Here is a 27732-nt window from a genome sequence, read left to right as displayed (position 1 = left end):
CACTTAGGGATGTACTCACTTTTGTTGCCAGCGGTTTAAACATTAATGGCTGTGTGTTCAATTATTTTATGGGGAGAGCAAACTTACACTGTTATACAAGCTGTACACTCACTACTTTACATTATAGCAAAGTGTCATTTTTTCAGTGTTGTCACATGAAAAGATATAATAAAATATTTACAAAAATGTGAAGGGTGTACTCACTTTTGTGAGATCCTGTATTTAAAGTATTACCCAGTATTAGCCACAGTGCTAATAACAATAGCTGGTTCTGGGTGGTATGAGTTCTCAACATGAAAGCATTTGTACTGCAGATTTTAAAAGGTAAGCGCAACCAAAATGAATATGTTGCTTTCATGCTGGCCATATACTTACTAGTCTTATTATTCAAAACATGGGTTTCACCAGTCTGAATCGAGCAATGTTTGCTGATTTTTTCCTACCATTTGCATCGCTTTCACAGTATCAAATCAAAGGTGAAAATAATTGGAACACTGATTGTTATCGAGGGAGTAAGATGCAACTAATCATTTGTTTTATCCAATCAATTCGGAACCCCCAGATTTAAGGTTCAATGGGCAACTATAAACAATCAATCCCTGGCCTATTCCATCATATCAAAGACGTTTTACATGACATTTCTTATTAACTGGATTCTCGGCTAGAAATGATTGCTCTGTTTTGATCAAATAATACAATTGGTTTTGAAAGTTATGAAACGTTCTTTGAAATGATCGTTGTATTGAACATCCAATATAATAGCCGGCATTGCACAGGTTTTGTCGGTGGTACCAATGGTGTTCTTGCACTCCACGCTGAATTATTTTTTCTAATTTAAATAATGCACCCACGAGGTACTCTCTTGCTTGGCTGCATAATGGCTATTGTGTGATGCGGAAGTAGTTTGAGCGATTTCATCTTCTGCATCATCAGAAGATATAATGTGCAATTAGATGAACAACAATGTCAATGACACCTTAAATATGTTTTGGTTGGATGGGTCCTTTGAAGATCTGCAATACAGCACAATGTTATAGAGTTCACTTTACAAAACAATTGAAACACAGAAAGTTGGAGGAAAGCATCGGAAGTTGCCTATACCTGCTAATCAAATCCCTTGCTTTATGTGAAAGAAAGGCCGGATTTTCCATAAGGCACAATAAGCATATGCCTATAGGTGCCACTCTGGTGGTGGCACCCAACATTTCTGGGACAAGATATAATTTTGATACATAAGTCCCTGTCTAAGCCAACTGACACCCACTGGCTCCATTACTAAATTCAATGATACCAATGAGACTGGGAGCTTTATTACTATCTTCACTGACACCAATGACACTAAGGCCTTTTTTTACTAAACTGCCTGACAACACTGGCACTCGTGGCTTTATTACCATCCTTACTGACACCAATGACACTAGGGACTTTAGCACCTACACCAATGACACTAGGGACTTTAGGACTGACACCAATGACACCAGGGGCTTTATTACTAAATCCACTGACACCGTTGAGGCTGGGTGCTTCATTACTAAACCTGACAACAAAGATACTGGGGGCTATATTACTAAACCCATTGACACCAAAGAGACTGGGAGCTTTACCACTAAATCCACTAAAGCCAATGACAATCGGGGGGGGGGCTTTATTATTTAACCCACTCACACCAACGAGACTTGGGGCGTTATCACTGAACCCACTGACGCCGATGACATTGTGGGCTTTTTACAACACCCACTGACACCAGTGACCTTTGGATTTCATTACTAAACCCACTGACACCAGTGATACAGAGACTTTATTACTAAACTCATTGAAGCCAACAAAACTGGGGGCTTAATTAGTAAACCCACTGACACCAAAGACACTGGAGGCTTTATTGCTAAACCCAATGATATCAATGACACCGGGGCTTTATTAATAAATACATTAAACCAAACATCTGTTGAATCATACACAGCCTGGTATAGTTCACATAGACTGTTGGATCATGACAATCACAAAGATGCAGTGCTACATGGCCATTTTTTTTTTTGTACATTCTGTATTGGAGATTGGCACAGAAGCATAGATAGAAGAGCCCAGATTGGCCGCCAGATGTGTCAGCAGAAAGCAGGAGTGCTGTTAGGAAAAGATGGGGGGGGGGGATGGGGGTGATGCCAGGCTGCCAAGGGCAGTCAAACTTAGAAGCTTGTTAAAGTAATGTTCTACACATAGGGAAATTAATGTCACCATACCTAGGCTAATAGTTAAAAGTAAAAAAAGCAACATGGATTTTGATTGAAAATATGTGACGGTGTAGGGGATTAACTCAAGTCTAGTATTCCTCTCCCAGTTATAGTAAGATTTAGACATTTAGATTTTTTTAAACATTTTTTTGGACTAGGGTAACCTTGAGATTTTGCATACTTTTGAAGGGGGGCTGGAGCTGAAAACAAGGTTGTGAAAAGCTGCTATAGACGCTCCAGTCTGAGTGCAAATTCACTTGTCCATTGTTGTAACAATTACAAACAAAAAGTTTATCACACAAACAGCTCGGACTAAAGAAAATAAATAGGTATGGAGAACAGAGGGGAAAGAGCATTCACTTCTTGTGAAAGACCAGCGGCTTTACCATCCCTGCAAGGATTTTGGGGAGCTGTGCCGATATGACTTCTGTCATCATTTCTGGGAACTCCACGCTCAACGCCCGAGACTGAAGGAAGGTGTTGAGGCAATACAGGTGGAGCTGCTTGACCAGCTGTTGGTAGACAAGAGGGGAGGATGTTATAAGAGAGGACGCCACCCAAATTTCCGAAATGACAAAGAGCCTATAACAAATAAGCTATCCAACAAATTAACAATTTTTGAAAACCAGCTGATTAAATAAATATATTATTATAGCCACATACACAACTAGTGCTAAAACAAATATGTGTTACAAATAAAATAGCATACAATGTTTGCAAAGTCTACAATCTACAATCTGTGTACAGCTGGTTGGATCAAAAAAGTTTTCCAGCTTGTCTGCTTGACAGAAGTTGATCTAATGATCGACTTCTGTTGTACAAGGACATCCACACATGGATCAAAATTAGGTAAGGTTGACCCAGGGAATATCTGATTGCCTGTTGGGGGATCAGGAAGGACATTTGTCCCTGCTTGACAAATTGGATCATGCTTTATTGGGGCTTTTTTTGCCTTCCTCTGGATCAACTGTGGGTAAAGGATAGTATATATATATATATATATATATATATATATATATATATATATATATATATATATATATATATATATATATATATATATATATATATATATATATGTATGGAGGTTTTTTTCTGTTTGTGTATGTGTTTTTCAATGTTAGTTGAACTAGATGGGTTTGTGTTTTTTTTCAAACAGATTGACTATGTAACAATATCCAGTCCCTGCTGAATCAGCCAAATTTGGATCTGTCTATGACCAGTAGTGATGGCCGAACGGTTCGCCCGGCGGTCGTTTCGCGGCGAATTTCCGACATTCGCGGTCCGCACGTTCGAACGCCTTTTTCCGTCGTTCGCCGCGGCGGACTTACGTGTTTAATGTATACAAGAACTTTAACCTTTGGTGACACGTTTATCATGTGATACAGGACAGCCAATTGAGACATGACAGCACATGGACACTTGTACATTCCCCCTAACCTATAAATACACCCGATCCGGTGGCCATTTTACATTCTTTCTTCTGTTAAGATAGGGACAGGTTCCTGTGTGGAGTAGGGAGAGATAAACCACTAGCTATTTGGTACACAAAAGTTCTTTTCAGGACTGGTATAGGTGTTAGGTGTTGATAGGTTTGCTGTGCTGCTGATTCTTGCAGCAGCCTGAGTGTCTTTTGTTAGTTTAGAGAAAGGGAAAGGACGGTGTATGCTACAGGGACAGCCAGATTAGTCTTTCATCATCATCATCATCATCATCATCATTAGCTGTTACTATCAAGGTCCACAAAAGAGCTGTTCCAGTAACCACTAATCGTTCTCTTTTTTTGCCAATTTGTATAGGGACAGGAAGGAAGCAGTGTTGTCAGGCAGTGAGGGTAATTTTAAAGACTTGCTGTTATTATTAGTTCCACAAAGGTTCTTTTCAGGACTGGTATCAGTGGTACAGTAATAGGCTTGTACATGTATAATATTCTTTCTTCCAAATATAGAAAGGATATTATACTTGACTGCTGCCCTTCTGCTGCAGTCTGCTAAACATTCACAACTCACTTGTTCCACAAAAGTTCTTATAAGGACTGGTAACTTGGTATAGGGTGCTACGGTACATAGGCTTGAGTGCGGTACAGTCTGCTGTTCTGTAAGGACCGCTATCGGTCCACAATAGATAGGGTTGACGTGCACCACTGCTGACCGCTGCCCTATACTGCAGCAGTCCTTCAGCGGTATAGGGACTGACGTACAGTCTGCTAATCACTAACACACAACCTGCTTGTTCCACAAAAGTTCTTATAAGGACTGGTAACTTGGTATAGGGTGCTACGGTACATAGGCTTGAGTGCGGTACAGTCTGCTGTTCTGTAAGGACCGCTATCGGTCCACAATAGATAGGGTTGACGTGCACCACTGCTGACCGCTGCCCTATACTGCAGCAGTCCTTCAGCGGTATAGGGACTGACGTACAGTCTGCTAAACACTAATACACAACCTGCTTGGTCCACAAAAGTTCTTATAAGGACTGGTAACTTGGTATAGGGTGCTACGGTACATAGGCTTGAGTGCGGTACAGTCTGCTGTTCTGTAAGGACCGCTATCGGTCCACAATAGATAGGGTTGACGTGCACCACTGCTGACCGCTGCCCTATACTGCAGCAGTCCTTCAGCGGTATAGGGACTGACGTACAGTCTGCTAAACACTAATACACAACCTGCTTGGTCCACAAAAGTTCTTATAAGGACTGGTAACTTGGTATAGGGTGCTACGGTACATAGGCTTGAGTGCGGTACAGTCTGCTGTTCTGTAAGGACCGCTATCGGTCCACAATAGATAGGGTTGACGTGCACCACTGCTGACCGCTCACCTATACTGCAGCAGTCCTTCAGCGGTATAGGGACTGACGTACAGTCTGCTAATCACTAACACACAACCTGCTTGTTCCACAAAAGTTCTTATAAGGACTGGTAACTTGGTATAGGGTGCTACGGTACATAGGCTTGAGTGCGGTACAGTCTGCTGTTCTGTAAGGACCGCTATCGGTCCACAATAGATAGGGTTGACGTGCACCACTGCTGACCGCTGCCCTATACTGCAGCAGTCCTTCAGCGGTATAGGGACTGACGTACAGTCTGCTAATCACTAACACACAACCTGCTTGTTCCACAAAAGTTCTTATAAGGACTGGTAACTTGGTATAGGGTGCTACGGTACATAGGCTTGAGTGCGGTACAGTCTGCTGTTCTGTAAGGACCGCTATCGGTCCACAATAGATAGGGTTGACGTGCACCACTGCTGACCGCTGCCCTATACTGCAGCAGTCCTTCAGCGGTATAGGGACTGACGTACAGTCTGCTAAACACTAATACACAACCTGCTTGGTCCACAAAAGTTCTTATAAGGACTGGTAACTTGGTATAGGGTGCTACGGTACATAGGCTTGAGTGCGGTACAGTCTGCTGTTCTGTAAGGACCGCTATCGGTCCACAATAGATAGGGTTGACGTGCACCACTGCTGACCGCTCACCTATACTGCAGCAGTCCTTCAGCGGTATAGGGACTGACGTACAGTCTGCTAATCACTAACACACAACCTGCTTGTTCCACAAAAGTTCTTATAAGGACTGGTAACTTGGTATAGGGTGCTACGGTACATAGGCTTGAGTGCGGTACAGTCTGCTGTTCTGTAAGGACCGCTATCGGTCCACAATAGATAGGGTTGACGTGCACCACTGCTGACCGCTGCCCTATACTGCAGCAGTCCTTCAGCGGTATAGGGACTGACGTACAGTCTGCTAATCACTAACACACAACCTGCTTGTTCCACAAAAGTTCTTATAAGGACTGGTAACTTGGTATAGGGTGCTACGGTACATAGGCTTGAGTGCGGTACAGTCTGCTGTTCTGTAAGGACCGCTATCGGTCCACAATAGATAGGGTTGACGTGCACCACTGCTGACCGCTGCCCTATACTGCAGCAGTCCTTCAGCGGTATAGGGACTGACGTACAGTCTGCTAAACACTAATACACAACCTGCTTGGTCCACAAAAGTTCTTATAAGGACTGGTAACTTGGTATAGGGTGCTACGGTACATAGGCTTGAGTGCGGTACAGTCTGCTGTTCTGTAAGGACCGCTATCGGTCCACAATAGATAGGGTTGACGTGCACCACTGCTGACCGCTCACCTATACTGCAGCAGTCCTTCAGCGGTATAGGGACTGACGTACAGTCTGCTAATCACTAACACACAACCTGCTTGTTCCACAAAAGTTCTTATAAGGACTGGTAACTTGGTATAGGGTGCTACGGTACATAGGCTTGAGTGCGGTACAGTCTGCTGTTCTGTAAGGACCGCTATCGGTCCACAATAGATAGGGTTGACGTGCACCACTGCTGACCGCTGCCCTATACTGCAGCAGTCCTTCAGCGGTATAGGGACTGACGTACAGTCTGCTAATCACTAACACACAACCTGCTTGTTCCACAAAAGTTCTTATAAGGACTGGTAACTTGGTATAGGGTGCTACGGTACATAGGCTTGAGTGCGGTACAGTCTGCTGTTCTGTAAGGACCGCTATCGGTCCACAATAGATAGGGTTGACGTGCACCACTGCTGACCGCTGCCCTATACTGCAGCAGTCCTTCAGCGGTATAGGGACTGACGTACAGTCTGCTAAACACTAATACACAACCTGCTTGGTCCACAAAAGTTCTTATAAGGACTGGTAACTTGGTATAGGGTGCTACGGTACATAGGCTTGAGTGCGGTACAGTCTGCTGTTCTGTAAGGACCGCTATCGGTCCACAATAGATAGGGTTGACGTGCACCACTGCTGACCGCTCACCTATACTGCAGCAGTCCTTCAGCGGTATAGGGACTGACGTACAGTCTGCTAATCACTAACACACAACCTGCTTGTTCCACAAAAGTTCTTATAAGGACTGGTAACTTGGTATAGGGTGCTACGGTACATAGGCTTGAGTGCGGTACAGTCTGCTGTTCTGTAAGGACCGCTATCGGTCCACAATAGATAGGGTTGACGTGCACCACTGCTGACCGCTCACCTATACTGCAGCAGTCCTTCAGCGGTATAGGGACTGACGTACAGTCTGCTAATCACTAACACACAACCTGCTTGTTCCACAAAAGTTCTTATAAGGACTGGTAACTTGGTATAGGGTGCTACGGTACATAGGCTTGAGTGCGGTACAGTCTGCTGTTCTGTAAGGACCGCTATCGGTCCACAATAGATAGGGTTGACGTGCACCACTGCTGACCGCTGCCCTATACTGCAGCAGTCCTTCAGCGGTATAGGGACTGACGTACAGTCTGCTAAACACTAATACACAACCTGCTTGGTCCACAAAAGTTCTTATAAGGACTGGTAACTTGGTATAGGGTGCTACGGTACATAGGCTTGAGTGCGGTACAGTCTGCTGTTCTGTAAGGACCGCTATCGGTCCACAATAGATAGGGTTGACGTGCACCACTGCTGACCGCTGCCCTATACTGCAGCAGTCCTTCAGCGGTATAGGGACTGACGTACAGTCTGCTAAACACTAATACACAACCTGCTTGGTCCACAAAAGTTCTTATAAGGACTGGTAACTTGGTATAGGGTGCTACGGTACATAGGCTTGAGTGCGGTACAGTCTGCTGTTCTGTAAGGACCGCTATAGGTCCACAATAGATAGGGTTGACGTGCACCACTGCTGACCGCTCACCTATACTGCAGCAGTCCTTCAGCGGTATAGGGACTAAGAGTTTTGTCACAGGGTCATTTAAAAAATGACAGGCAGAGGAAGAGGCAGGCCCTTCCGCAGGGGTGGTAGGGGTAGGGCAGGAGCAACAGGCTTGAGCCAAAGTGGGAAGTTGCAGAAGGTGCGTTCAATTACTTTAAAGGATGCACCAGACTTGGTTGAGTGGCTCGCTCAGCCTTACTCTTCTGCACCCTCCTCATCCTCTCGATCTGCACCCTCTTCTTCACTCTCTGCTATGTGCACCCCCAAAGACACTACCACCAACAACACGACCACCACCACCACCACCACATACCTTCCGCTTGAGTCACTGGAATTATTTTCCGATCCATATCAAGAGGACATTTCTGATGCGCAGCCACTCTTGGTATTGGATCAGGAAGAGGAGGTAGCAACAAGCGCTACTCAGCAGTCTGACGCCAGTACCCAGATCAGCCCAAGGAGGAGGTTGGTCCCCGGTGTTGCTGCCTACTCTACTTATAGCGGTGGGGAAGGTGACGTTGATGATGACGTGTCTAGTGATGTCACGTGGGTGCCCACAAGAGAGGAAGAGGAGGGGAGTTCAGAGGGAGATATGGACCAGCAGATAGGGAGGAGAAGCAGCAATGACTTACATTGCACAGCAGGGACAAAGCAGACTGCAAATGTATCAGGAGCGAGTCATCGACCATGTACGGTCACATCTGGCGCTCCCAGGACACCGGCACATGGCTCCGCAGTGTGGGCTTTTTTTAACGTGTCCGCTGCTGACAATAGCGTTGCCATCTGCAATCTTTGCAGTCAACGCGTTAGTCGCGGTAAGCCCAATACTCACCTAGGGACGACCGCCTTAAGAAGGCACATGAGCAGCCATCACCGAGCCCAGTGGGAGCAACGGAACACACAAAGCCACACTGCAGGCTCTCACCGTCCAGCCTCGTCTTCTACTTCTCCTTCTCCTCTCTCCTCACAATTGTCCTCCACTCCACCTTCCATCACGCCAAGCTCACATTTTTCTGCAAAAAGGCAGGCTTCCGTGGGCCTAATGTTTGAGCGTAAAAAAATGATGACGCCGGATAACCCTCTTGCCCAACGGTTGGCGGCTGGCTTGTCAGAACTCATAGCCCGCCAACTACTGCCATATAAACTGGTGGACTCGGAGGCCTTTCGCAAATTTGTGGCCATTGGAACACCACAATGGAAGGTCCCAGGAAGGAAGTATTTCTCAGAGAAGGGCATCCCAGAGCTATATGGCCATGTTCAGCGGCAAGTGAATGTATCTCTGGCACACAGTGTCGGTGCCAAGATACATCTGACCACAGACACGTGGTCTAGCAAACACGGGCAGGGAAGGTATATCAGTTTTACTGCCCACTGGGTGAACCTTCTGACGGCCGTCAAGCATGTAACCCGTGGCACCCGTGTAGATTTGGTTTTACCGCCACGGATTGCATGCAGGCCTGACTCTTCTTCTCCTCCTCCTACTCCATCCTCCTCCCTCTCCTCCTCAGCTGCCTCCTCCTTTTCCGCTGCTAGCGTCTCTTCCACTGCACCGCCCAAGCTCCCCAGAACCTATTCCACATGCCAGGTGAGACGTTGCCATGCCGTGCTGCGTCTGTTGTGCCTGGAAGCAAAGAGCCACACTGGCCCGGCACTCCTTTCAGCTTTGCGTTCACAGGCAGATGAGTGGCTAACACCGCTCAATTTGACAGTTGGTAAAGTGGTGTGTGACAACGGTGCCAATCTGCTTAGCGCATTGAAACAGGGCAAAATCACGCACGTGCCGTGCATGGCACACGTCTTAAACTTGGTCGTGCAGCGATTCCTTGTCAAATACCCTGGGGTCCAGGACATCTTGCGGCAGGCAAGGAAAATCTCGGCCCATTTCAGAAGATCTTACACGGCCATGGCTCGCCTTGCTGACATTCAGCGGCGACACCATCTGCCGGTCAGACGTCTTATTTGCGATTGCCCGACGCGATGGAACTCAACCTTCTATATGCTTGATAGGCTGCTCCAGCAGAAACGTGCAGTTAACGTCTACCTGTATGAACTCTGCGAAAGAAACGGTTCTGGGGAGCTGGGTTTTTTTTCACCGCGCCAGTGGCTGCTCATGCGCGACACATGCAGACTTCTGCGGCCATTTGAGGAGATCACCAAACTGGTCAGTCGCAGCCATGGCGCCATCAGTGACATGGTACCTTATGCCTTCTTTCTGGAGCGTGCATTGCGTCGTGTCATTGATCAGGCTGTGGAGGAGCAGGAGCGGGAAGATGAGGAAGTCGCAATGCTGGATGAATTCCCAGGGGGGGCTACTCTATCTGAGACAAGTCAACAACAGGAGTCTGATGAGGAGTCAGAGGAGGATGGTGCCGGGGCGGATGAGCAGGAGCAAGAAGAGCATGCTTTAAACCTTTCTGGGATCCCTGTTGTGCGAGGATGGGGAGAGGAGAATGAAGAGGACGACATTATCCTGGATGATGAGCAGGAGCCAGGCCACCACACCGCTTCCACTTTAGTGCAAATGGGGGCCTTCATGCTCCAGTGTTTTAATAGGGACCCCCGTATAAAAAGCATGAGGGTCAAGGACCAGTACTGGGTGGCAACGTACTTAGACCCCCGGTACAAACACAAAATGGCGGAAATGTTACCGCCGTCGCAGAGGGCTGTCAGAATGCAGCACTTCCAGGCCTTGCTTCGAGAAATGCTGCATTCTGCTTTTGCGTGCGCTGGCAGAGGAGCAATTCCCACTCCCAGAGAAGGATTTGCGGGTACCAATCCAACAGCGCCTGCAAGAAGAGGCCGGTTTGAAGATGTGTTGGTGACTTCGGATATGAGGTCATTCTTTCAGCCGACCCATCGACAGGTGTCATCCGGATCCAGCATCAGGGAACGCCTAGACCGTCAGGTGTCCGACTACATTGGGTTAACGGCCGATGTGGACGCTCTGAGGAGTGATGAACCCCTAGACTACTGGGTGGGCAGGCTTGACCTCTGGCCAGAGCTTGCCCAATTTGCAATCGAACTGTTGGCTTGCCCCTCATCCAGTGTCCTGTCCGAAAGGACGTTCAGCGCAGCAGGGGGGATTGTGACCGATAAGCGTACTCGCCTAGCTCACCACAGTGTTAACTACCTCACATTTCTAAAAATGAATGAGGCATGGATCTCGGAGGAATTCAACACATGTGATCAGTAGACCATGTATATGTCTATAAACAATTTTTGGAATCAAGCACACAGACCTTCTTAATTCATTTGGCTCACTTCCCTGACCCAAAAAAGCACACCGTACTATATGCCCCTACCCTCCTCTTTGAAGAGGTTGAGCGGTGTCATATTTCTACTGGGGCTGCTTATTATGAGGGGTTCCCACCATCCCTGTGCTGTGCTGACTTCCTCCTGGGTGTTCTTATTATGAGGGGCTCCCACCATCCCTGTGCTGTGCTGACTTCCTCCTGGGGGTTCTTATTATGAGGGGATCACACCATCCCTGTGCTGTGCTGACTTCCTCCTGGGGCTGCTTACGGTGCTGCTGTCAGCGCTGTATGTCACGGAGCTGCTGTCAGCGCTGTATGTCACGGAGCTGCTGTCAGCGCTGTATGTCACGGAGCTGCTGTCAGCGCTGTATGTCACGGAGCTGCTGTCAGCGCTGTATGTCACGGAGCTGCTGTCAGCGCTGTATGTCACGGAGCTGCTGTCAGCGCTGTATGTCACGGAGCTGCTGTCAGCGCTGTATGTCACGGAGCTGCTGTCAGCGCTGTATGTCACGGAGCTGCTGTCAGCGCTGTATGTCACGGAGCTGCTGTCAGCGCTGTATGTCACGGAGCTGCTGTCAGCGCTGTATGTCACGGTGCTGCTGTCAGCGCTGTATGTCACGGAGCTGCTGTCAGCGCTGTATGTCACGGAGCTGCTGTCAGTGCTGTATGTCACGGAGCTGCTGTCAGCGCTGTATGTCACGGAGCTGCTGTCAGCGCTGTATGTCACGGAGCTGCTGTCAGCGCTGTATGTCACGGTGCTGCTGTCAGCGCTGTATGTCACGGAGCTGCTGTCAGCGCTGTATGTCACGGAGCTGCTGTCAGCGCTGTATGTCACGGAGCTGCTGTCAGCGCTGTATGTCACGGAGCTGCTGTCAGCGCTGTATGTCACGGAGCTGCTGTCAGCGCTGTATGTCACGGTGCTGATGTCAGTGCTCTGTATTACGGTGCTGCTGTCAGTGCTCTGTATCTCCTGCACCCTCTTGTTTGCCTACCCTGGTCCCTGACCTTCCCTCTCCTCCATTGCCTTCATTAGCTCCATAGTCCTGAATTGTCAGAACAATTTCCCAAATAAAAAAAAAATGCTTGTAGTTATCGATCCCAAATTCACCTCATACATGTATTATGCTATTGTCCAGGTGGTGGGACTACGTGCTACCCCCTAATAATTACCCCGTGGCCGCAAATTCGACCTAAAGGTTTGCGAAATTCGCCTCCCATTGAAGTCAATGGAGCCCGCGGCGAACGGTCGTTTTCGCGAACGTTTGTGTCCGTTCGCGTTTCGCGTTCGCGAAACGTCCCGTCGGAAGTTCGTCCATCACTAATGACCAGCTTAAAATGTTACTTTAATTAGAAAATTAAGTTTTGCAGGAATAGCTATGTAAAACTATGTAAAAATGAGTGTCTATACTGTTTAAAATCCAGTAATACACTGGCTCACCCTGCTCACCCACTAGAGGCCAATCTACTAACAGGGGCTCTGGGCTTCAGCCAAAAGGCAGCCTCCAGCATGAAGAAGCAGCAGCAATGCTGGGGGCAATTTACAGCACACACACATTTTGGTAGCATAATTATTCATGTGGAATGTATATTCTTTGCTAAAGAATATTATTTTGTATCAAGTTGTTATGGCTAAAGTTCCACTTTAACTGTTTTCTGCACCACACAAAGTATGTCCTTGTTAATAATCACCACCTTTAATTAGGTAAATTATCCACAACACAGCATATGTTCTGAACTTCACATTGTATGATGTACTCTAAGCCCGGAATGTGTCCGATCGGACCGTTTTGTCGGATATTCCGACTGTGTGTGGTCTGCATCGGACTGTTTCCGTCGGAGTATCTTGTTGGTAAAATTTTCAGACAAAATGCTCCGATCGGACATACTCCGATCATGTGTAGAGAATTCCGATCGGACAAAGTGCCACGCATGCTCAGATCAAATTCCTACACCAAAGCTATTGGCTACTAGCCTGAACGTAGTCCCGACGTAACGAAATAACGTTATCACGTCGGATTTTCCGACAACTTTGTCCGACCGTGTGTATGCAACAGTTTCGGACAAAATCCGTCAGACAAAATCCGACGGATTTGGTTGTCGGAATTTCCGACCGTGTGTACAAGGGCTAAGGCTACTTTCACACTGGGGCGTTGCTGGCACTTTACCATCGTTATAGTGGCACTATTCGGCCGCTAGCGGGGCAGTTTTAACCCCCGCTAGCGCCCAAAAAAAGGGTTAAAAACACCCACAAAGCACCGCTGCAGCTTTGCAGGCGGGTTTGCAGCACTGCCCCATTGTTTTCTATGGTCAGGGGTGCTGTAGGAGTGGTAAATACACTGCTCCTACAGCGCTCCAAAGATGCGGCTTGCAGGACTTTTTTGACCGTCCTGCAAGCACACCGCTCCAGTGTGAAAGCCCACGGGATTTCACACTGGAGAGACAGCAACGGCTGTTTCAGGGAGCTTTGCCGTCGCTATTTTTAGCACTGTAGCGCCTGCAAAGCGCCCCAGTGTGAAAGGGGCCTAACTGTGTTATCCACAACCACCTTCAAAAAGACTTACTCACCAGAAGGGATAGACCTTCAATTTTAATGTTCAGATTCACATTTCACTATTATCTTCATATCTCTCATAGGAAAAAAAAAAAAAAAAAAAACATTTGGAGAGGAATAATCAATCAAAGGGGAACTTTACCCATTTAGGCCTCAAGTACACTGCTGCCGGTAAACTGACAATTAGGAGCAGTTGGGCATTTTTTTCAGCTACCCCTGAACTGAATGTTATCTTATCAGTACATGTACACAGGGTCGTTTATAGTCATTTATAGGCAGTATAAAAGCTTTTTTGGAAAGCAAATAAAATGCGTTTAGGACAGATGTTCAGTGGCAATTGAAACACCAAAAACCTGAAACAGCTTGTAAACGCGTTAACTCACGTTTAACTGCATTTAATTTACAGGCGTTTTTAATGTCTGACTATTTGAAAAAAGAAAAAAAAAAAGATTCTAAAACGCAAACACGTTTAAATGCGGCATGTAAACGTGGAAAAACTGAAGTTTTTAAAAATCGGTTACTATCTGTCAAGTTAAATCATTCAGGAGAGGTTGTAAAACGTCCCGTGTACATTAAGTCTTAGCAAGGAACATACATTCCACATTAATTAAAAAACAAAATAAAAAGAAAAACAGTTGAGACCATAATGGTTTATTTGGAACGAGATCCCTAACTCTAGGCAGTAAAGATGGGAAGGACCTATCACTATCTTACTCTAGTCACTCGAACAACAGGTGGCGCTGCCCGTATCCAGAGCCCTATTATATGCTTTATAGTAGGATATATTGATTTCCTATTAAAGTTTGCACATGCAGTGCATGTTTTATGATCCACTGATCACCAATGCGCTTTGGTGATCAGTGGATCATAAAACATGCACTGCAAAATTTGCTTGTTACTGAACTGAACAAATGTCTGTAAACCTTTTATTGCACACAAAAAAACTAAATATTAAAATGAAAAAGTTTTACCCATACATATACTTTAAGTGTAATCAATTTTAATTTGGAGAGTATTGTCCCTTATCCCTACCAACTCATCTTCAGATTTACCAAAACTATTTAATAAGAGGCCCTACTTGAACAATCCATACAATTTGTATCTAGTAAGACATGCCTTTGTACTTCACATTGTTGAATATTGTACAATACGACTGTACCATGCATAGTATACTTTAGTTTGTGTGTACGGTGGGGGAAGTAGTGGAATATACAATCCTATATAATATTGATGTCCAGAAAACAGAATCTAAAGTTTTGTTCTGATGGGCCCCAGATTATCATTACCAGCTTATTTGTACAACACTGACTTGTTCCAATGACGCCGGAACCATTTTGATTGATTCAACAACTGTCTATTATTTTGCCACCTCAACTGAGATGCATGTGTAGACTTGTGCAGACCATCTTCATTCTAAATATTATCACAACCAGTGTTATGGTACAATGATGAGTAAAAATGGCTTTACCAAGGGAACACTTACTTCATGCATGGAGTCCAGTACTTTGGTTAGGTGATAGAACCGCTGAGAACTTGCAACAACTCCTTTGTGCCTTAGGCTGATGGCCTTTGCCAGTTCTCTAATGTAATTAGACCTCATCTCATCAAAATGACTTTGACTTTTAAGACCTTCCAAAGGAACTAAATATAAAAAAAAAAAAAGGACAAAAATGATTTGCAATATAAAACAAAGTCTACTTTAGCCCCCTAATTCTGTGGGAAGGCCATTAGGCTGCACCTTAATATTGAAAGTGGAAACAATACGTTGTAAGAGAAGAGTATAGGGGACGCTGGCAATGGAATCCATGTAATCTGTCACTTTGCCTACTCAGGGAAATGACAGGCTCTCTTTTTAGAATTGTTTTGTTTTCTTTGCTCAGGAACAAAAGGCATCACAGGCTGACAGCAGCTCTGGACCATGCATGATGCAAAGTGATGTCAAACTGCTATTGAAACTTTAATTCTGTGCTTTAACCCCAATCCCCAGCAGGGCATACCCACCTATCCTTCAGCACCCCCCCCCCCCCCCCCCACACTGCTCTGTTTAGTTTTCAGGAGAGAATAACAATACCAGGTACTTTAGGGTGTGAAGGAGTATGTGTCAACACTGGGCCAATTACAAAGCATGGGTAGAGTCCATAGCCCTCTGTAAGTCATAACTTCAGTGGCACGGAGCGTCTTCCCTAGCATAGGAGTGGAAGAAGGGTACACAAATAAAGGGCATGTTCACTTTAAAGCTGTACTCTGGCTATAAGTACAGTAGATGCCCTTCCCAAAAACAATACTCCCATCTCCTCTTACTATTGGCTGCAGTAATAAAACAAATCTAATAGCCCCTTTTGGTTACCTAATGCAGCGTACACACGATCAGACAATCCGCCCGTGTGTGGGCTCCGGTGGACTTTTTCTTTCCAAAAGGAGGATGCTGGGACTGTGACATCATAAGGGGGCAGGGTCACCATGTGACATCACCTGGTGGCCCCGCCCCTTGTCTCTATATAAGTCGCCACACAACGTGTCCCTGTCATTGCGGCCAGAGAGAGCGTTGAGTCAACATCTCAAGGAAGAAGAAGAGAAGGCAGTGGCGGTGACAGAAGACCGAGCCACCGCTAGTAAAAGAGCTGGAAGAAAAAAGCGGGGCCCCCCCCTCCCCAAAGCACCCCCCCTTCCCGAAAGCACCCCCCCATGTTGAGGGCACGCTCGTCCTCTCCCCCTTTCCTGACTGGCTGGGCTATGTGCTCGGATAAAGGTCTGATATGGACTTTAGGGGGGACCCCCATGCTGTTTTTTCAGTGTAGGGCTTCCCCTTTAAGTCCATACCAGGCGACGGGGCCAGCGAGGTGTAAACCTCGCAGATTGAGGCGGCGACATTGACCTCCTTTGCTAGTCGCGTCTACCTGGAGCCGCGTTCAAAATGAACGGACTTTTCTCCGTGTGTGGTCAAGTCCGTTCATTTCAAAAGTCTGGCGGTTTGTCCGCTGGACCTAGTCCGCAGGAAAAGTCCGGTCGGGTGTGGGCAGGTCTGCTCATTTGGAAAGTCCGGCAGAACCTCCACTGCAAAGTCCGGCGGTTTGTCCGCCGGACTGAGTCCGCCAGATAGTCCAATTGCGTGTACGCGGCATTAGAGCAATTGTTTTCCATGTGCCTTTGGGTTCAGCCTGCATTGATCAATGCAGCTCACCACACACCTGGTGAGAACAAGCCCATAATCCGTGGTCATGAGGTTCTATGTTTCTCTCTTCATTGCAGAGAGGAGGGTCCTTCTGTAGGTGCCCAACTTTCTACTTTCTATCCAGTGAGGGGAGCCTCTTAAGCCCTGGACAGTGCAATGATGTTATGACTTATAATGAAGTGAACAGTCAGCATGAATGAATTTCCGGTTTCCAGCAAAGGACAGGTATCAGCAGACACCATTTTTTTAAATAATGCTGGAAGATGGCAGTGTGGAGGGGGTGGGATGGATAAGGGGGCAAAGTCTCCTTAACCTTAATCTAGCCATAACCCAACACTTAAACTTACCTTAAAGGATAACTGAATTTGCAAAACAAAATAAGATTTCCACTACCCACTACACTACATAGACTGCAAGTCTATGTCAATATAATGTGTTACCTTTTCTGAAAATAAATCCTGATTCCAGCAGTGTCTGGCCAATGTGTGCCTCCATCTTTGCTGTAAACAAGTCACTACTAGAGGGCACTATTTGGAGACAGGAGATCTGCTTTGTATTGAGCTGAATGAACCACTCCTGTCCGAGGAGGAGATTTTTCAGCACATAGCAGGATATACGGTACTCTCAGCCGGGAGGCTGCAGTCAGCATTTCTGGAAAAAGAAGTTGCCTTCAGTAAGGATGACCAGTCATATTGGCATTGGAAAGATTCTAATCATTCCCTTGAGTCCAGGCATTGCAGTGATGGGTTTCCATAAGGGTGGTGGATACAATATTTTTCATTCTATCTCAGGGATCATCTGCACACACTGCACAAACAATTTCTATTTTAATATATTTACATAGAACACAAGAATAAATAAAACATTTAATATTTTAGACAAAATCGAGCATTGAGTACAACCATAAAACCTTCCAATTTACTGCCTGTTGGTGACATGTGCTTGTAATAATCAGACTATCTGCAGACTTTTCAGTTTTATTTTGATTTAAATAATATGACAAATGGGGTCAAACACGTACTGTTTTTTGCATCATCTCCAGGAAATCATAAAGTATATTATTTTACAAAGTGCTTAATTGCTCCAGAATAAGCTTGGCGCTCATGTCTTATTTTATTAGATGGGTCTAGTCATCTCTGTTTTTCATTTGTTGGGTGAATAATTTTCTGTTATAGATTTTATGCGATATTAAAGCTGAACTCGGATAATATAAAAGCTCATGCATATGAATCGCGAATGCCTGTACAGCATAAAAATCTGGTGTACTGTGCCGCCCCGAGAGTCAAAGGTGGTGTGTACAGCCTGCTACCAAAAGCCTGTCAATAATTATGATGATCTAAAAAAATACACAGCAGTTGCATGCACAACCTGGTGATACAGATTTTGAAAAATGGTAATGGTGCAGCGCTGTAGTAAATGTATCCCTTTCATGACTAAGCCTATTTCTGACATTTGGTGTGTACAAGATAAAATCTGTATTTTGTTGCTAGAAAATTACTTAAAGCCCCCAAACATTATATATATATATATATATATATATATATATATATATATATATATATATATATATATATATATTTATTTATTTATTTATTTTTTTTAGATGAGAATCTAGAGAATAAAATGGCGATTGTTGCAATATTTTATGTCACACAGTATTTGTGCAGCTGTGTTTTAAATGCAACTTTTTGGGAAAAGGGACACTTTCATCCATTTAAAAAAAACTAAACAGTAAAGTTAGCACAATTTTTTTGTATAATGTGAAATATGAATGTAAACATCCCTTGTGACAGTAATAGGTGGTGACAGGTACTTTTTATGGAGAGATCGGGGGTCTAAAAGACCCCCAATCCCTCCTTTGCACTTCAAAGTATTCAGATCGCCATTTTCGGAGATTTTGAAAACTGTATATTTTTTTTAAAACCGGCGCCATTGGCATCCGAGTAAATAGGAAATGACGTTGTGACGTTGCTTCTGTGTTTACAATCAGGAGCCTGGAATGAAGCCGTTTCTGGCTTCTTTCCAGTCTGTCACTAGACGCCGGAAGAGCCGTATGGTTGATCGGGTTTCCCAGTGGGACGGGAGGCCCGATCAGAGCCTCTTTGTCCCTTCCCGCTCCTCAGGGATAACAGCTGAACGGCATTTAGCCACATCGGTTGTTATCCCTGGAAAGCTGATCACCCGCTCTAAACAACAGTACCGGGATGATGCCTGCAGCTGCGGGCATCATCCCAGTATAACCCCCGAAAGCCGAGTACGCACATCTGTGTATGCTCAGCGGGAAGGGGTTAAAGTCTGAGTTGAAATTAATTCATAAACATTCAAGTAGATGTGTAGCAGTGATAGATGGAAGCCATCACCAACACCCGATCACACTGACTCTTACCCTAAGGTAATAACATAAGCAGCAAGTATCATCTGACTACAGTCTCAGCAATCCTCCACTCCAAGGATATCCCCTCCCTCTGAGCAAGATTTACAATGATACCAGATAGTGGATGACCGGTCAGAGATATGTTCCATCAACAGCTCAATAGGAGCTTTTCATCAGGGCAATGGTATTCTCAAAACATAAATGGAACAAACCTCATTGCGCAGACATCCCAAATAATGTTTATTAAAAACGAAGAATAAAACTCCAATTTTCATAGTAGAAAACGACCAGCATTTCCAACCAACAAAATGGCCACTGCATCCCAGCACGTAATCACCTCACACGTTCCAACTCTTCCCTACGCGTTTCATCCTTGGATGATTTTGTCAGGAGCTTGGTTAAACGCGCAATACGGCTATTTATATAAGGGATGACTTATTGTGAAAAGAGGATATTAGCGCCATTCCAGAACCAGAAACACAACCAAAGGCCATTCTCAATCAAGGAGGGCACACTAATAAACGTCATTATTAAAACTAATAATAATATTCCTAACTTTGAAAGATGTCACCCCCTACCAAGGAAGTAGATATCCAACCTAAATAAACAATTATTACTTAAAAACAACTTACTTCAATTGGAAGCGAATATACTGGGAAACAGCGCAATCTTGTGGTTGATAAATATATTACAATAATAAACCCACCTCAACATATAGTGCTAAAAAAATTACAAAAAATAATCAAATTAACACCATATTACAAACGGAACATTCATTAACAATACATCAATAAGAGCATATCTCATCAGCCATTATTAATAAAGGAATTAACATCCTATTTGATATTCATACCGAATGGGGTGTACGTTTTGGCTTCATATAACCACCTTGTTTCTAACCTGGAGATCTTTCTAACTACATTACTACCCCTCTAGTGGCTAGTAAATCTATTTATTCCTAAAAAGGTAGTACCCTCAGGATGGCAATCATGTCGCAAAGCATAATGTTTGCACAGGCTGTGCTTAAGAAATCTCTTTATATTAGCTACATGCTCCCCCAATCTTGTCTGTAACAAACGGACAGTACGACCAATGTACTGAAACCTGCATGGACAATAAATAATATAGACAACATTTTTGGATGAGTATGTAATAAAGGGCTTAATAGGAAATTGCTCATGGGTGGAAATTGACTGAAAGGAGTCAATTCTCCTACATCTCTGAGCATTCATTTTGCAAATCAGACATTTCCTACAAGAAAAAAAAAACACCTATACTCTGAAAAAAGAAAGTTGCTTAGGGGGATCAACAACAGTGCTATCTGCAATCTTAATGGGGGGAACGCCCCTGTAGACCACCCGAGGGTTATATGTTTATGCATAATCCTCTTTACCTCATAATGCTAATTAGAATACGTGGTAAAGAGGGCAAACTTGAAGCTATCACCCTGGCCCTTAGATTTTGGCATTAAAAGATCATCCCTACTTTTTTCAAGAGCCAATTTCAGGGCTCCCTCCATCTGCCTCATAAAAATCTCTGTTTAAGGACAGAAGTTTCATGTAAAAAATCATCTTGGTTGGGGCAATTCCTTCTCAGCCTTAAAAACTGTCTCTTAGGGGCGGATCTCAACCAAGCACTATGATGACAGCTCTTAGTATTAATGTATCCATTCCTGTATCCATTCCACATCTGTTTCTTTGAAGTATGTTGATGAGATAACATCACCACCAACAACCCAAAGTCTCAAATCTAGGAAATGGATCTCGGTCTTGCTTGCCTCATGTTGTAACCTGATGCCCCAGTCATTATCATTCAACATGGACATAAACTCACTCAGCAATTCAAAGTCGCCATCCATTAAGAGCAGTATGTCATCTATGTACCTTTTCCAGAGAATCAACCCTCAGTCTAGGTCTCTGATAGATGACATCATCCTCCCATTTAGCCATAAAGAGGTTGGCCATGCTGGGTGCAAACTTGGCCCCCATGGCCACCCTTTTTTTCTGCAAATAATAGGAACCACCAAACCAAAAATAATTGTGCCCCATGGCATAATCCAAAAGGCTAAAAATAAAATCCCTCTGAATATCAAAAATAGTATCCTATGTCAGATAATGCTCTTCTGCCTCACGACCATGTCGGTGCTATATAACAGTGAATAATGATGATACATCTGTAGTGACAAGGATATAACTCTCCTTCCAATCCACCAATTAAAGGGCATTAATAACCTGTGTGGAGTCTCTCAAAAAAGATGGAGTTTTTACCACCAAAGGCTGCAAAAGGTGATCAATATATTTGCCCGCCCTGAAAGTAATCAAATCAATTCCACTTATAATCGGCCTCCCAGGGGGGTGAACAGGATCCTTATGCACCTTTGGTAGGTAGTAGATCACCGGTACCCTAGGGATCAAAAAGGCTGTTGGTGACGGCTTCCATCTATCACTGTTACACAGCTTAACCACTTGCAGACCAGCCGCCGTCATACACAGGTCGGCATGATACCGTGATACTATATGTTGGTCTCTTTTAGCGGGATAGCAGGTGCGCGCGTGTGCACCTGCTGCACAGTGGAGGTGGCAATGCTCATGACCAGCGGTCGCGATGACCGCTTGCCCCCGCGGGCACGAGAGGCAGAGCAGGGAAGTGTGTGTAAACACACACATCCCAGTTCTGTGAGGAGAGGAGAGAGAGATTGTGAGTTCCTACGAGCTGGGAACTATGATCTCTCATCTCCTATAGTCAGTCCTATCCTTCACAGTTAGAACACACACCCAGGAAACACAGTTAACCTCTTGATTGCCCTGAATAATTGTCAATCGATCCAAAAATGTGTCAAAAGTGTCCGATGTGTCTGCCATAATGTCGCAGTCCAATAAAAATTGCAGATCGCGGCCATTACAAGTAAACAATAAGAATAATAATAAACATGCCATAAATCGATCTCCTATTTTGTAGACGCTATAACTTTTGCGCAAATCAATGAATATACTCTTTTCACGATTTTTATTACCAAAAATATGTAGAAGAATACATAGCCTAAACTGAGGAAAAAAATTAGCTATTTATTACAGCAAAAAGTATAAAATATTGTGTTTATAGTGAAAAAAATAAAAAAACACAGAGATGATCAAATACCACCAAAAGAAATCTCTATTTGTTGGAAAAAAAGGATGTCAATTTTGTTTGGGTACAGCGTCGCACGACCACGCAATTGTCAGTTAAAGCGACGCAGTGCTGTATTGCAAAAAAGGCCTGGTCATTGAGCAGGCAATGCTTCCGGTGCTGAAGTGGTTAAGATCATCTACTTAAATGTTTATGAACTTTTAATTGAAACTCATTTAGTACAGTGCTGCACCATTATCACTTGTAACTGTGATAGTTGTGATATGTTAGGATTTATATTAACCCAAGCGCAATAGATTTGTGTTTTTTAATTACAGATGTTGAAATGCTGCTGGCAGCAGGCTGTGCGCACCCCCTATGGCTCCCGGGCACCGAAACATGCCCATTCATTAAGCTGAAGGCACAAATGCATCTGTGTGCATGAGCCCTAAAAGACCAGCATCTAATCTAGTTACAGTGGGTATAAGAATCTTCCTCCTTTAAAATAATCACATTTTGTTGCTTTGCAGCCTAAAATGAAGAGACTAATGGCAGCTGGTGCTCAAAATTTTTGGGGGGGCACAAACAAACTGAAAAATACTGAACCCCCCACCCCCATCAATTGTAGCCTCACTGGGCCCATCAATTTCAGCCTCACAGTGCCCATCAAACGCAGCTACTGTGCCCATCATATGCAGCCACTGTGCCCATCATATGCAGCCACTGTGCCCATCATATGCAGCCATTTGTACCCATCATATGCAGCCATTTGTGCCCATCATATGCAGCCACTTGTGCCCATCAAATGCAGTCACTTGTGCCCATCAAATGCAGCCACTTGTGCCCATCATATGCAAACACTTGTGCCCATCATATGCAGCCATTGTGCCCATCAAATGCAGCCACTATGCCCATCAAATGCAGTCACTTGTGCCCATAATATGCAGCCACCTGTGCCCATCATATGCAGCCACTTGTGCCCATCAAATGCAGTCACTTGTGCCCATCAAATGCAGCCACTTGTGCCCATCATATGCAACCACTTGTGCCCATCAAATGCAGCCACTATGCCCATCAAATGCAGCCACTATGCCCATCAAATGCAGTCACTTGTGCCCATAATATGCAGCCACTGTGCCCATCATATGCAGCCACTTGTACCCATCATGTGCAGCCATTTGTGCCCATCATATGCAGCCACTTGTGCCCATCAAATGCAGTCACTTGTGCCCATAATATGCAGCCACCTGTGCCCATCATATGCAGCCACTTGTGCCCATCAAACACAGCCCTCAAGGGCCCCCTGCAGCAAGGGGCCCGGTCACCATGGCAATCTTGGCGACCCCTATAATTCCGCCACTGGCTGCACTACCAGAGACTGAAATGCTCCAGGAAAGCTCTTTTAATGCTTAACTAATCAAAATGACCACAGCGGATCACAGTTGAAAGTCAAATGGCTTTGTGTGCCATTGAGAAGGTGATTAGATACACCTGATTGAGTTTTTAGGAAGGGGGGTGATCCTTTTTCAAACTCAGTGATTCTGTTTTTTAATTTTTTAACATTTTTTCTGACATGTTGATGTTATATCTTTCACTTAAATACAGCTGGAAAAAAAAATCTGTTTCACTGCAAAAGGGTGGCACCGCACCTGTGTGCCACTCCTGGGTAGGTGGTCTAACTATTTAAACAAGACAGATCGCGGGTCTGACCGGAGAGATGGCATGGATCCTGTGTAAAGCGGGGACTAGGATCCATGTCTTCCACTAGTAAAAGCACCTCCCACAGTACACAAAAGTACTGGCTAAGAACCCCATTAACCCTTTGATCTCCCTAGATGTTAAACCCCTTCCCAGCCAGTGCCATTAGTACAGTGACAGTGTATATTTTTAGCAGTGATCACTTTATTAGTGTCACAGGTTCCCAAAAAGTGTCAAAGGTGTCAGTTAGTGTCTGACTGTGCATCGCAATATCGCAGTCCCGCTATAAGTCGCTGATCGCAGCCATTACTAGTAAAGAAATAAAAATAAATACATAAAAATATCCCATAGTTTGTAGACACTATTACTTTACTTTACTATTACTATTTATTTATTACTATTTATTTTTTTATTTATTTATTACTACTACTATTTACTTTTACTATTACTTTAGCGCAAACCAACTAATATACACTTATTGGGATTTTTTTTACCAAAAATATCTAACAGAATATCTATTGGCCTAAATTGATGAAGACATTTATTTTTTACTTTTTGTTTCAAAGTTGTCTGTCTTTTTTTTGTTTATAGCAAAAAAAAACAAAAAAAAACGCAGAGGTCATCAAATACCAAAAGAAAGCTCTATTTGTGGGAAAAGGGGGACATAAATTGTATTTTGTTGCAGCGTTGCACGACTGCACAATTGTGAGTTAAAGCAATGCAGTGCCCTATCGCAAAAAATGGCCATGAAGGGGGGTAAATCTTCCAAAGGTCAAGTGGTAAAGGGGTTGATTATTTTCTTTACCCACTGTAAGTATTATAAATGTGTAGTTAACCATTTACCTAGAGCAGGAATATGCAATTAGCGGACCTCCAGCTGTTGCAAAACTACAAGTCCCATCATGCCTCTGGGTGTCATGCTTGTGGCTGTCAGAGTCTTGTTATGCCTCATGGGACTTGTAGTTCTGCAACAGCTGGAGGTCCGCTAATTGCATATGCCTGTCCTAGAGCATGGATGCTAAACATGTGGCCCTCCAGCTGTTGTGGAACTACAAGTCCCATGAGGCATTGCACGGCTGACAGTTACAAGCATGACTTCCAAAGGCTGAGGCATGATGGGACTTGTAGTTCATTAACAGCTGGAGGGCCACAGGTTGAGCACCCATGGCCTAAAGCGTTGAATATAAGATGATTTCATGTTTCATTTAACATGCCATATCTGCCCCAAGATTGCTCTGGCTTTCCATCAGGACCATGACTAGTGATTTCATCATTAAAGGGGACGTTTTTGAAAACTAGAGTAAGAAGGGTGAAGCAGAATCTGCTGTCATAGTTGTTTTGTTTCCTGATTGGCGTTTTTAGCTGTTTACCTGGAGCATCACTAAAAGTGTGATAGGTTGTGCTACCCCTCCACCTCCATGCACCTACTTGTATTCAGGAGCAGAAGAGCCTTCATGCACAGGAACTCCTCCTGGCTGATCTGTAATTTCACAAACTCCTGCGGCAGCTGCCTCATTGCTATACAGAGGGAATAAAACGACGACTCTTTCATTCTTTGTCTGAGGAAACAAACATTTGGCAAGTGTTATGTCCAGAAATACTTTCCTATATTCTGTGATGTTGGTGATGATGAAATGAGACCCAGTAGGCTCATGAAATGAGATTCAGTAGACTCGTGTCCTCGCTCCTGTTATATATCTGAGCGATGACACACTGGGTTTTCAGAAAAAGAAAAGCACTAATATTAAAGGATTACGCTAAGGGATCATTTACACCAGCTGCAGTTGTATGCTGCTTTTTTAATCGCAGTAGGAATGCATATGCAAAAAACAAAACAAGAATGTTTTTCCATGAGCACAGTTTACACCACTGTGGTTCTTTAATGTGAGTTTGAAATATAGTACAGCAAGCTGCTTCCAGTGGCGGCTGGTGTTTTTTTTTTTTTGGGAGGGCAGCAAACAAACCTCCCCCCCCCCCCAGGGCCCCCTTGCGCGGCACGGCACTAACACCCCCCCTCCACCACCCGCTGCCCTTACTGTGGATGCGGCCGGTGAGAGCAGCGGGCAGAGCTGCTGTGGCCATCTTCCAACGTGGTGGACTCCGGTGTCCTCTCCTGAAGTCTTCTCCGTGGTGCATCTCCTCTCTGCTCCTCCCAGTGCTAGGCGTCCAATAGGATCGCCTAACATTTTGGCATATTGGGAAACAGGTTTCATACCTGCTTCCTGATTGGCCGGGAGGAGGATCAGTGTTGCAACAGCGAACACCTGGGTGGGCTCAGGACCATTCCTCTGCGACCAGAGCCCACACTATTTTGAAGCCTATTAGAGCCTATGGCTGCTGTAATTCATGTGCCTGGTGCCCAAAAGGGGCATGAATCTATTCACTGCATATAATGGGTGGAGAGGAGAGAGGGGGCGGCACCGCTGGCTGCTTTTTTTTGTATGGAAAAGTACCAGAACACAAGTGAATGCACCAAAAAATAAAAAATAAATAAAAAAAAAATTATATATATATATATATATATATATATATATATATATATATATATATATATATATATATATATATATATATATACACACATACAAACGCACTACAAATACGTTATTAATGCATGTAAGCATGCATGCAGAACAGCATACTGTACAAGGGGACTAAGGGGTAAAAGAGGCCTAAAGGTATCTACAAGCCACAGATTGGCTTTATAGCACGCTATACAACACAAGCATTGTATGATATCTTCACATAACCTTTAGTAAAAGTACTATAATGCAGTACTTACAAACATTCTTTATATACTTGCTACATAAAATGACATCCACAAATAGGCCTGTTCAACCTCTAGGCCACAAGTCAAACACAAGACCTGCGGTCTCAATCCAGCCTACCAGGCCATTTCATGTGGCCCTTGCACCTCTCCAGCAACTGTGGCATTCCCCCTCGTCTCTGCCTCCACCTTGTCTCAGAAGTTGGCAGCAGAGAGGAGGATAGAACTCCTCCTACAGATCCTGTGCCTCTCTGTGCAGTGGCAGTACCCCCTTGTCTCCACCTCCCCTGGTCTCAGCATTCAGGAGCAGTGGTGGGTGGTGCTTGAAATTTTCTTGTGGGGGGGGGGCGCACACAAACTGAAAAATTCAGAAAAATACTGAAACAAAAACATCAAATGCAGCCACTGTACCCATGAAATGCAGCCACTGTGCCCATCATATGCAGCCTCTGTGCCCATTAAATGCAGCCTCTGTGCCCATTAAATGCAGCCACTTTCCCTTTCAATTGCAGCCACTGTGCCTATCAATTGCAGCTACTGTGCCCATCATATGCAGTCTTTGTGCCTATGAAATGCAGCCTCTGTGCCCCATCAATTGTTGCCTCTGTGCCCATCATATGCTGCCACTGTGCCCCCCGCCCTCCCATTCACTGTCTGACTGGCACTTACCCCATTTTGGTGGTGGATCAGGCAGCGGGTGACGAGCTGTGGGGTAGCGCGGGTCAGGCGAAGGCTCCTGTGTCCTCTGTACATCTCTTCACTTCTGCTACCTGGCCAATGGGATTGCCTGTGCCTTCAGCCAATCAGATGACCAGTATTAGACCCCCACCTAATGATTGGCGGAGAGGCGGTTCAGTGTTAGAAAAGCAAATATTAATTTGCTTTTC

The 27732-nt window shown here is 44.7% G+C and overlaps 1 protein-coding gene across 1 annotated transcript in view; it reads right to left on the bottom strand.

The window, feature by feature from the left end:
* Positions 1–193: 193 nt before the first annotated feature.
* PGR (progesterone receptor) overlaps positions 194–27732 on the bottom strand; it is a 194626-nt gene continuing 167087 nt past the window's right edge. The window contains exons 6-8 of the mRNA XM_077484402.1: positions 25507–25637; positions 15213–15370; positions 194–2740 (exon numbers count right to left, since the gene is read on the bottom strand). Coding sequence (XP_077340528.1) covers positions 2585–2740; positions 15213–15370; positions 25507–25637 — 445 coding nt within the window. The 3' untranslated portion in view covers positions 194–2584. The remainder of the gene's footprint in view (positions 2741–15212; positions 15371–25506; positions 25638–27732) is intronic.

The sequence above is a fragment of the Lithobates pipiens genome, unplaced genomic scaffold (genome assembly GCF_037356315.1).
Source record: "Lithobates pipiens isolate NorthernLeopardFrog02 unplaced genomic scaffold, aLitPip1_a1.2 Scaffold_16, whole genome shotgun sequence".
NCBI lineage: Eukaryota > Metazoa > Chordata > Amphibia > Anura > Ranidae > Lithobates > Lithobates pipiens.
This window is presented reverse-complemented; position numbering and strand designations above follow the sequence as displayed.